At 40.0% G+C, this 12203-nt stretch overlaps 1 protein-coding gene across 1 annotated transcript in view; it reads left to right on the forward strand.

The window, feature by feature from the left end:
* KIAA1524 (KIAA1524 ortholog) overlaps nucleotides 1–12203 on the forward strand; it is a 36635-nt gene that overhangs the window by 13492 nt on the left and 10940 nt on the right. Inside the window, exons 8-18 of the mRNA XM_019525774.1 lie at nucleotides 563–638; nucleotides 1713–1940; nucleotides 3463–3622; nucleotides 4744–4885; nucleotides 5728–5827; nucleotides 6341–6459; nucleotides 7371–7563; nucleotides 8357–8431; nucleotides 8516–8626; nucleotides 9712–9908; nucleotides 12025–12138. Coding sequence (XP_019381319.1) covers nucleotides 563–638; nucleotides 1713–1940; nucleotides 3463–3622; nucleotides 4744–4885; nucleotides 5728–5827; nucleotides 6341–6459; nucleotides 7371–7563; nucleotides 8357–8431; nucleotides 8516–8626; nucleotides 9712–9908; nucleotides 12025–12138 — 1515 coding nt within the window. The remainder of the gene's footprint in view (nucleotides 1–562; nucleotides 639–1712; nucleotides 1941–3462; nucleotides 3623–4743; nucleotides 4886–5727; nucleotides 5828–6340; nucleotides 6460–7370; nucleotides 7564–8356; nucleotides 8432–8515; nucleotides 8627–9711; nucleotides 9909–12024; nucleotides 12139–12203) is intronic.

Genomic DNA, 12203 nt, shown 5'->3' on the forward strand with positions numbered 1-12203 from the left:
CTTGCCCCGTCCCCCTGCCCTGTCCCCCACCAATGGCAACAGCATTTCAAGTTCTTTATCTGTAATTATCAACTTTGTTATTTCTCATAAAATAGAACTTGAAAATTTAGAGTCCATATCTGAACAATTTGATACTACCATAACTTTGTCGTCTTTTTCTTTTTTCTCTGTATTGTAAGTGATCTGGGATGGGATGTATCCACTTTATTTGTCTATGAGTATTTGCATTGAATGTACAGTAAAAGCTCATTCTCCCTGGGAATGGGGGATGCCAGGTAACAAAATATGCTGGTTAATTGAGCGGCCCCAGCTGCCGCTTCTTCCACTGTGTCTGGGGTGTCCCTCCGCCCCTCCCGCGGGTCCCGTGCAGCCTGTTATGCCCCTGGGCCGTGGGGGCTCGGCAGCGCAAGATGCTTTGCCTCAGGCCAGGAAGTGGGCACTTCCAGTTTCACTTTTTCTTGCAAGCTGGCATGCCGGTTAACAGAGCATGCTGGCTTGTAAGGTGCTGCTTACCAGAGAGTTTACTGTATTTTTAATTTAATAATTCTTGTTTATGACACAGGTATGAACATTTCACCTCATGTCTCAGTCAAGTACTAGATCTTCTTCATGGAAGGGATCCTGATTCAGCATGTAAGGTATTTTATACCAAGAAAAATGTCACTATTTATTTTATAGAATGATGGTTCTAAAGCTAGGAATTCCTGACTTTTGGTTCCATATTCACTATGGATTTTGGCAAATATTAGGTTTGGTGACTTAATTTTTGGGTGTCCAGTATTGTAGTCAACATGGTCCAGAAGTGCTCAAACCATCTTGGGGTACTTTCACCTCTGCTTTGGCCATTTTTGAGGTGAAATAACCTTTATGTGAAGAGAATCAGCATTGTACTAAATGTTATGGATTAAGTATTATGTATAGAGCAAACATTTGCTTAATTTTTTTTCAAGTGTTCAGGCTCTAAACCCTAGATTTAATTCATCAGTGTGGTAGGTGATAAATGGTAACATTAATATGTGTTGAAGATCTTGCTCACTAGTATATTCTGAATAGAGATCCTTTGTAGGAGTTTTCCAGAAATTGATCATTTGCTTCTGGATATGCAAAAGAACAATTCTGAATATTCTGGAGCACTGTTTGTTTTGGAGAATTTCACTACTTGCATACATTATTATTTATAATGCCAGTAGATTGCTGGGCAGTCATCTTATTGCGTAACATCCAACGTGCATGGAGAAAATGTTGTTTAACCCTTTTTAAACTTTTAACTTGGTTTACAATAGACTAGTGATGAGCAACATTTTCTGGTGACAGGCGTGAATAACTCACTTGGGTTGAAGGCGAGCTGGTGCTCGGATCTGGCTACTGCTGCTGCTTCTCCCCATTACCCAGTTCTGGTGTACTGCAGTGCAGCACAGGTGAAGTCCAAAGCCTGTGGAGCTAAACCTTAAGTGTCAGGATGCAGTGGCTCTGTGGGCTATAGGTTGCTGACCCCAACACCAGCCTGAGAAAAAGAATGTCTACAAAATTAAGTTTGTTAACCTGCAGAAGAAGAAATACCTGGTGACCTTAATTTCTTTGAGTCCAGTAAAACTGAGAAAGTTAAGTAACAGATTTCAGTAAGACGTGTTGAGGCTGGAGGTTTTATTTTGCACAATTCCTGTGAAGTATTTGACTACATAAAATAAACTGTCCTTATTTATTTGGCACAGGTCTTGGAATTACTGCTTGCCTTGTGTTCTGTGACAGAACTGCGTCATATTCTGCAGCTGACAATACTGGAGTCAGCTGCTTTTCCAGTCTCTGCAAGGACCAAACTTGCCACCCGCTCTAAATCTTCCAGGCCTTCTGTTGATTTAGTGTACTGGTCAAACCAGCCATTGGAAGCATCTGATAACTGTTCTGTTCTAGTTTTGGAATTGTTCAAGGAGATATTTGAGGTATCAAGACCACTTATAGACTTTACATAGCTTCCTAGATGTCATCTTATATCCTACTAGTAAGCTATTGAACTTGCAAACAAATGCACCTGAGTTTTCCAAATTCTAGGTTGTGTATCTATTTTCCTCGTTTTGCTCACAGCCATCTGTGTAAATAAAACCTAAAGTGTAACTTCTAAGCTGTTTGTAGACTAAGGTACAGACGTTACATTTATACTGGTGTGTGATGGGGAAACTGGGCTGCACCAAACAGAAGTTCAGCACACACAGACTGGTTTAAAAATGGCGGACCCTGGTCTAAGGTAGACCTGGATGGATGTAGTATCAGACTTAAGTGATTTAAAGTTAGACCAGTCTATTGACCTTCTGTACCAGATCCTTTCCTGACTCAGATTTAGGTTGCGGTCCGCTGGCATCCCAGATGCTTTGCAGGCCCCTGCTGCCCCCAAGCCCACTGGAACTCATCTTGTGCTCAGCTGCTCTGAGCTGTCAGCCACAAGCATGTTGTGGCACTTGCATCTCAGTATTTTTCTATCTTTATGCAATGTTCCTAGGCACGGTTGTGGGGATGCTTTGCAGAAGGAAGAATCAAGCCCCTTGGAGCTCTGGGGAACAGCAGGTGCCCTGCATGATTGCAGGACTCATGATTCTTGCAGTTGCACCAGGCACCTGCTGCCATCGCCTGCCATTCCTCAGAACACCATGGGGCATAGACCTCCTGTGGAGCACCCTTTCCCCACCATGTGGCACAGGGTTGCAGGCACTTGCTGCTGCAGGAGGGCTTCCCAGCTCCAGTTCTGCTAGCTGGAAATGTGCAAGCTCGCACAGGATGATGTGGGCATGACCAAGCAAGGTTGTCATGCCTGTGGCTGATGCTGCCATTGGGGGTTGAGGAGGGGTGCTGGTTACTTGACCATGTCCAGTAGGCAATTGGAGATAGCCCGGCCAAGGGAGCCCTTTGGCAGGTGTGCAGGAGCACCCCCAACCTGCAGCCTCAGCCAGTGCAGGCAGCCTGCATGCATCCCCCTTTCCTCAGTCAAAGGGCAAATGTTTGCTCTGTTTGCTCTTGACCTAACATGGGGTGCTTAGAGTAAAATATGAAACTTGGATTGTTTCTGCCTTGGGCTTTTTGAACATCTGTACTTAACCTTAGATGTTTTATAAAATAGCATGCCTTTAAATGAAAAGCTATCAGTCTAGCATTTATCACCAATCTATGTTAAACCTGTAATTTTAAGTAGAAGGTATTGTAACTTCTGAAAAATTAAAATGTAGGACTGTCAAGGAAGAAAGTGTTCCTTCTGTAGGACTTGCAAAAGTGCTAAAGGTTTTGTAGTGGTTCTCACCAACCTTTTCACCCAAACTGATGCTGCTGTTAAAGAGTAAACCTAAGCATGAACAGAGACAGTTGGATCAGAGATGCATGAATGTCACAAGGATTGAGATGGGGAAACATAGGTTATACATTGATCTGTGACCTAAATTTTGTTGTAAAGTTGAATATTTGTGTATACTGCTACAGGATGTTATTGATAGTGGCAACAGCACATCAACAGAACCCTTCTTAGAACTTGTGCTGCCTGTTCTCCTTGATCATCTTCAGATTCCAGAACAGGTTGTGGATGAGATGCTAGTGAAGAAGAAATGTGAAAGAATGGTCAAAGCTATTGATGTCCTGCTAAATATCCTTTATATATGCTATTGCTATTTGTTACTTGTCTATCTTAGCTCTTGTCATAAGATGTTATTGGTTGCTATCAAATACATTTTTTGAATAGCTTTTATTTTATCTAAAGATAGTAATAGGCCTTAAGGAACAGTAAATTTCAGAATGATGTCTGGTTTTTCTCAGGGGCCTTCATCCTAAAAGATGCCAAGTACTTTAATAGTTATTATTAAATAAGATATGTAGCTTACATTAAATGTAGCAGTCTCTGGTGTAAAACATGACATATAACAATCCATAATAGCACAACAAAATATTTGGAAATGCTATTATTTACTTCCTCTCTGTTGGGCCAGTAGGGGAAATTTAAGTAGGCAGAATAAATTTGGCAAAGTAGGCATTTATGGGCATCAGGGTTTACAAGAAGCCTATGGACTCTTTCTTTTCTTTTTTTTTTTTTAATGGTTCCAGAAATATAAGGATTATATTGTAGCTAAGACATGACTGCCATGTGAATGCTCTGTGGCAAAAACAAAACTCCGTATTCTGGTGAAACTGCATAAAAGTCTTTTCAGCTTAGGTGTCAGTGATCTGCTTTCCTCACATCAGTGTTGGGATGAATTTTCTGTCTGTGCAGGGTTTTCAGAATCGTAATGAATACCATAAAGCTCTTTTTCATGTAGCGTGCATTAGCATGTTTGTGTAGATGATTAGGATGGTCCCTAATCTGAAGCATTACAATGCCTTCAGTTTTCTGGTAGGTAGCATTCTTTTTTTGTGTTTTTACTTTAGAACAAACTCAAATGCCTTTTTAATGTATAGTTTTTTGGAGGTGCCATCCAAGAATTGGCCTAGGAAGGTGGTGGTGTATTCACAGCTCGGTGCACTGTGAAATCACACTTCTAAGATGCAAGGAGAATTGTTTGAAGGTGAACAATTTTACTCCCTTCAAAGGACCTTTCTCATTTTGACTGAGATGCGATTTTCACTTTTGTGGCTTATTGTAGCAGATTTCCTCTCATTCAGAAAGCTTTCAGCAAGGCTTTCTCCTTAATGGATGGAACGTCCTGCTGTCGTGTTTCCAATAAACAAGCACTAATAAGTGAATTTTATTTGTTTTTTCTTAACTGAATTTACTCCTCTGTGGAGATGATGCGTTGAAACTGCATGCCTCAAAGATACTGACTGCCAACAGATGTACATCTTTAATAGAACACCAGTTTGCATATAGTGGAACTGATATTGGCTTTGGGACAAAGGTAGTGGACTCTGACATGTGGTGAGCACACTAAAATCAGATTAATCTTAAATCTCATTTATTAAGATTCCTCTTGTATTGCGGGGGTGGAATCTTTTTTTATTTAAAGGGCTAATTAGATAAAATTAATTCAACAATATTTTTTAAATTAGGTTGCTACTATTTTCACAATTATGGATGTTACAGAATGGTAGTGTTAGCTATTTGGTAATTATGTGCTCTAAAATTGTTAGATATTTTGCATTTATTTGCGGCATAAATATGAATTCTGATTCTGTGGAAAGGAGGACTTAATGTAATAGGAATTTTGATTACTGTAATTCTTAGTTTGCAGCTTAGGTACCCAATAATGTTCCATGGCATCCATTCTTTATTTTTCCTTGGCTTTATAAATCTGAAGTTTTAGAGAGATGCAGAAAAAAGTAGGGAGTACAAAACTTTCACTTCAGTGTTGCCTGCTGGAATATAGTGCTGGTCTCAACTCCAAGTCACCAATAACCTATTCACAGCACATCGTTATGAAATGAAGTTTAGTCACAGGGCAACTTCAGACTGATAAATGATTGATCATTGCTGCTTATTGGTATCCACCTTATTGATCTCAGCAGAGGAAGCAAAGTGTGGGGACTGAACTCTTCCTAGTGGAGTTGTTTTCATCAATAATAGAGATTCAGTAACATGTTTTACTACCATCACTTTTATTTATCATATAACTAGGTACAGGAATTCAGTCTCCCTGGTTATACTATAATGACACACTTTAAGTCAACCAAAGAGAAAATGCTTGTAGCTTAAAGTGTAAACTCAATCACTGTATACCTCACACTTCATTTTCCACCTCAATTGTGTTTTTGTATTCAAAGCAAACTTGCTGCTGATATTGTTTTGAAAACACTTGACCTTATGAGCAGACTTAAGCAGTTGGTGCCCAGCATGGAAGTCAGTTTCTACAAAATTCTTCAGGTAGGCTTCAAAGACCTATGAAGAATCATGTTAAGGTACAGAATATTGAAGCACTACTACAGGCTTTTTTTTTTAAATGTTTTTCCCCCTTAATGTGTTTAGACCATGTCTCTTATGTGGCTGCAGTATTGAGGAACTTCCCCATGTGTTGAAATTTAAGCATGCTTTTAGGAGATGGGAGGTTGAGAATGGTGGTTTTTCTTTTGCTGCCCATGTTGCATATGTGGAATTTTCTATGCTGCTAAATCGGCCACTGTTACCCATTTTATTCATTGCTCTTCAGCTGACTTAAATCCTTCTGTGCATTTGATGCACAGAATCTTGAAATAGTATCTTGTAAGGGGGGCGGGTTTGGTAGGGGGAAGGTTCAGAAAGTTACTTGTACTTTTACATAACTTCTAGAAGGATAAGAGCAATATTAAATGAAACGTTTGTGAACTCCAGGTCTGGAAGTGCTACAATGTCTAGATTCTGTAGTTAATTATAATAATGACATAAGTGGTTTCTGCCCAGGATCAACGTTTGATTACACCTTTGGCTTTTGCTTTAACATCAGACCACAGAGAACAAGTCCAGGCTGGTCTTAGAATACTATTTGAAGCAGGACCGCTACCAGACTTTCCTGCCATAGTGTAAGTTTCTTGCATATACATGTCAATTCTTGTCTTTTAGGCCTGATCTTGAATTTTTCCACTAAAACAAACTTAAATTCTAAATGTCTCGGAGCTAAAGAAAGCATGCTGGAGAAGCTTTTTTGTAAAGTGTTATACTAGTTTTTCTAAATTGAGTCTCTTTCTTTACTGCTTCAAATACTGATGTATCATGCATGCTGGATTGCAGTCACTGTCCTGAAGTTGTGACAGGTTTAAAATTCAGTTCTTCAAACTCTCAAGGCAAGGAACCAAGTGTTTTGTGCTATTACAGAGCAACTGGTCTTATTCTTTTTTTGAGATCATAATAGTTTTTCTAGATATGAGAGACCAAACATCAAAAAATGTGATGGCAGTTATGGAAGTGCTGTCAGTGGGTGATTAGTCTCCTAGTTTTCATTTGTTCCTGTATGTCTTGAGGGAGTCCCCTGTGGTTCAGTGGTAGACTCCTTGTCTACCACACAGGAGACCTGGGTTTGATTGCCAGACACTTATACAACTACAGCCATGAAGGCACCAAGCATCTAGACTCAGTCTGGCCTTTGGATTCTGTCTTAGTGGCCTAAAGGGAGGATGGAAGGTCTGGGCAGCCTCCACTCCTCCAAAAATTCCCACCCAGGCATATGCATTGAAGGTTTGGGTGGCCCTCATGCATACACCATGATCCAGGAGGATGGACAGTTGCCACCATTATGTCTTGATATGGTTGTATACCTGTCAAAAGAAATTCTAGAATCCAGGATGATGTTAGCAGGGGGGTTGATCTGTTGCATGTTTTCAGTGTGTATCATAATTACAAGCTGCTTTTTTTTTTTTCCTGCAAAACTTTCTATTCTGTACCTCCAACATAAGTCTGTGGCAGGTCTTATTGCTTGCTTGTTATTTTTATGTAGACTTGGTGAAAGCATTGCTGCAAATAATGCATACAAACAACAAGAGGTGGAGCCCATGTCCAAAAGAATCCATATGCAATCATCTGTGACCAGTATGACATCAATGAAGTGCTCTACAACCTACTCTAGAAGTGATGATTCAACAACTTCAAACATCCAGGAGCTAATACAAAAACTTCAGTCTGGACTAGAGGTTAAGAGATTTTATGTATTTTCAGTAAGCTTAAGTTTTACAACTCTGATCTGGTAAAAACAAGAATGTAATTCACTAAAAATCTTTAATTGGGCTACAGCATTTCCATTCAAACAATAGCATGGATTCATGTCTTGAACTAGAATTCGATGCCTGCAGTATGTAGAAGCTGAGAGATGCCCAGAAGGTCTGAGTGTGATCTGTCAGGAGTTGAGACATTTTCCTGCGTGCTTTCTCCCTGTTTGCTTAGGTGTTTTGATTTCTCTGCAAAGGGAATTACTGTTACTTTCCGGGAAATCTTAATAACATTTTTGTTTGTTTGTTTTTTTCCCCCAAACTGACCATTGAACATTTCATAGCAATAATCTGCAAGCTGCTGGGCTTATATGCACAGTCAGTCATGCATCAACATAACTGAATAATTCCCAAAACTGGCACCACTGTTTGGCACTGCCTTATCAGAAAGTGCCCTTAATCCCCAAACCACCTGGGGGAGGCTCCTCTCATACATTCAAGCAAGTAGTTTTGTTGTAAGGTCTTCACTGACTTCTAGGACACCATTGAACTCCTAGTATGCTACTGGACAAACCATATGACTTCAAACAATACAACTGATGGGGATTAAAGTTGAACAGTTGCAGCAAAGCTGATGGTCCATTGAGAATCATTAAAGTATTTAGGCTTATAGACTTGCATTTCAGTCATCAGGCTCTTTAAATGACCAGTCATAGCTACAAGGTGGACAGCTTTTCTTCAAGACCCCTTAATTTTGCTACTGTAACATTTCCCACAGGTGAAGGAACCAGTAACTGATGTGAGGATATCTGACATAATGGAAGTCTATGAACAGAAGCTTTCTGCATTAGCAGTGAGTAGTGTTAACTTTTTGTGTGTGTGTATGTATAAACCTGCTTATGTTAGTGAAATTATGCTACTTTCTTTTTGTTCATAGTCCAAAGAAACCAGGTTACAAGATCTTTTGGAAGCAAAGGCCCTAGCCCTTGCTCAGGCTGACAGGCTGATTGCACAGTACCGTTGTCAGAGAGCCCAAGCTGAGTCCGAAGTGAGTATGAGTAAGCTAAGTCTAGAATTTTGATGTAGAAAATGCCTAATGTTGTTGAGTCTGCATGCCAGTTTCCTCATGGAGGAACCACTATAGAGTAGCTCTAACACAGTGCATGTACCTCAACTTGGAAGTTTTATTTTAAAAATTAAACTGGATAAAGGGTAATTTTTTATCAGTTTGAAAAAATACTTCAGTACTTAGTCTTCTTTAGTTTCATTTTATGTTTTTAGTTAAAGCAGCTTGAGCCACCTTTGAATTTCCCATGTGTTTCTGTTATACTACATCTGAAATTTTCTACTTCTTAATCAAGCTGTACTTAAAACATGGATGTCAAACTCTCCTGGGGCCCAGTGGCTGATCCAAATTATAGGGCTCCTCACAGGCAGGATCTAGCCTGGAGCACAGGGCAGCTGTGACAGTAGAAGAATCCAGGGGTTCAGTAGTGGCAAGGGATCCAGCAATGCATCTGGATGTGGTCATGGATCCAGGGGAGGGGATCTGTTGGTAGCAATGGGTCTAGGACTGGTGGTGGTAAGCCAAGCTAATTCTGCAGCAGGCCATGCCCCCAGCTTTTAGTTGGCTCACTGATAGACCAGATAAAGCAGCTCTACCACCTTAAGCCTTGGTATGGATGCCCCATAATACACATTTTTTGAAAAACCATTTAGACAAAACCTACTCAAGGTAACATTTCTACCTATGTAAAATACATTTAATTAAATTTTAAAAATACATATTACTATTGCCAAGAGCTAGAAAGTTTGTTGGAACTGTTTTGACATGAAGCTGTAAACCACTGGGGTAACCACTTCAAAGATGCTTTTAAAAGGACTTAGACTTTCTTTGTCATTCACAGTCCTTAGAAGTTTGTACTTCCTTTCAAATTTAGTCATATCTTGCCAGTACTTCAGTATTTGCTGTTTTTATATCTGTAAATACTGACCTCAGAATAATGGCTGTTGTAAATTCCCTCCACAAAATATAACATGGCGCTCACATGTCCTTTCTTGAGTGGGTGTTGCTACATAGGAGAGCCTGTAATTGAGTTTGCATGTGGGTTTTTGTTTGGTTTTTGCTCAAAGGCAAGAACACTTGCTGCAATGCTGAAGGATGCAGAACGAAAAAGTGAAGAACTCGATGCACTACTGAAAGCTCAACAGGTAGAATCTGAACGGGCACAGAAGGATATTGAACAGCTCTTTCAGCACAATCGGAAGTTACAAACTGTGGCTGAAGAACATGAGATACTGAAAAGATCTTCCATTGATCTTCTTCAGAAGTAAGAACTTAAGCTTTTAAATGTCATGCTTTGCAGGGGAGGGCATATTTAAAGCTATGATTACATATGTAAATGGATGTCTGTAAAGGTTCTGGTATTTGACATTTCAACAAATGATTGCTCTGACTCCATTAGGTTCCCTTAGTTATCTTGATCATGGGAAAGCAGAGGCCTTTGGAGTGTTGAAAACACTTAGTTTTTTGGCTTCAGCATGTTGCAAGGACAGTGTGTTACACATTCATTTGTTTGTGGGGTTTTCAATTATAACTGCTTTGCTTTTCTTTCTTCCCCCACACTCCCTTTCTAGGGAAGATTATTTTTTTTAATGGTTGAAAAGTGGGGTGGATGTGAACGAAGTATACCAGAGGGAATAAATAGGGCTGTCTTCAAAAACAGACACACATTGGAAATACAGGCCACAGCTTTAAAATGAAAAGGCTGTCTCCTTCACAGGATGTAATTAGTTGATGGAATTTTTCACTAGATGTGAGGCCAAGAGGTTACAGAGGAATTTGTGTGGGGGGGGGAGGAAGTGACCCTTCAATAAGCAAAGCTATAAATTGTTAGGATCAAGATTTTGAAGGGACCAAAACCTCCACACTATCACTTGGAATCTGGCTTTTGCCCAATCATTAACATGACACAAGTATTTGCAAGAAAGCCACAAGGTTTATTAAAAAATAAGAGCTGAATGATAGCTGCAACAGAGGAAGTTAATTCCCTAGATCAGAAAACTTTGCCCTTCTAATTCAGGATTTCTGCCTGGGCCAAACTGGCTGCTTCTACATTTATTCATTTATTTTGTTTAGCTGTGCCAAGGCAGTCTTTAGACTGTTTTTAGGTTTTCAGTATCAGAGCAACTCTGTTTATATAGTCATGCCTAAGTGCCTCACTTGAGAATAACTTAATGTTGCTGAAGATTATTCCCTGATTTTTGTGTTGTAGTTCTTTGTACTTTGCTTGAAGTGTTATGGTTTGGCCACTGAACTATACACTTCATCTCCTGGTCTTCTATGTCATTCTAACATGTTGTCATCTTGTACACAGAACCGTCTGCTCATAGCCATTTTTATGTGAAAGAAATTTGTCTTTAAATCCATAAAAGAAGGAAATGGAATACTACCTTGTGCTAATTTGCAACAAGTTTGACACCTTCAGCAGATCTGACTGGCAGAAGCTGAACCATTCCAGTCAGGCTTAGATATGGGTTCATCTATGTGTGCAGTTAAGATGGAGCAGTAAACTCTGCTGCAGTTTGCACAGGAGTCGATTGTGCCCAGGACCACAGCACTTGGAGCTGGGGCAGAGCAATCCCAGGCTGACACGCAGCCCAGGGAGACAGCCCCTGCACTTTAGTACTCCCTTGCAACCCTGGTACCGTGTATATGTGCGTTTTGGCACACATAAGTACTGCACTGTAAGAGTACTGTCCTTGATGGTACTACCTTACAGTGCAGCTGGTTAATTTACTGCACCCTAATACTGGTACAGGTGTTGACACTGCTGCAGAACTAATTAGGACACGTATAGATGTACCCACTGTAGAGAAGTTTGCACCCTGTGCTCCATATGTTATAATTGTTGTTCTGTGGATAAATAACTTTTTAGTTTTTCCAGACCCTCCTTTAAAATCTTTTCCACTGAATCCGGTGGGGGGTTTTGTAAATATTTATGTGCAACAATGGGTTACAGTGGGGCTTGGGTGAGGCTTCACAGTGGGATTGAAGTTGCTGTTCACTTAATGTACTGAGTCAGTGGTTCCCAACCCCGGGTCGCAACCCAAACGAGTTGCAGGGGCAATGCTGGTAGTGCTGCACAGAAAAGAGGTGTGCCATGTGCTGGGACTGCCCCGGGGCCGCCGTTGCACTCTGCTCCCAGCAGCAGAGTGAGAGGGGAAAAAAAGGTTGGGAACCACTGTACTAAGGGGTTCTTCTAGCAAAGCTTTTTTTTTCCCCCTTGAAGGTATACATAACCATTTTTGCTTGAAAGTGGAGAAAAAGATGGCACATAAAATGCAAAAGGTTTTTTTTAGAGTTTGCTTTTTTTTTTTTTTTTTAAAAATGATTCTTAAGTAAGCCTTTCAAAAGTCAACATAATCCATTAACTTTATTTTTAGGCATGAAACCATGGAGAGACAATATAAAGATCTGCAGGTTACATGCAATTCACTGAATAAACAAATTGAGGCAATGAAAAAACTGAGTGAATCGCTCAAGCAACAGAATGACAAGTAAGTTTAATTCATGCTTTTATTTTTTAAGCAAATTTTAAAAGGAAACAATCAAATAAAATTGC

Source organism: Gavialis gangeticus, unplaced genomic scaffold, assembly GCF_001723915.1.
Source record: "Gavialis gangeticus isolate Ggan-Ray unplaced genomic scaffold, GavGan_comp1, whole genome shotgun sequence".
Lineage (NCBI taxonomy): Eukaryota > Metazoa > Chordata > Crocodylia > Gavialidae > Gavialis > Gavialis gangeticus.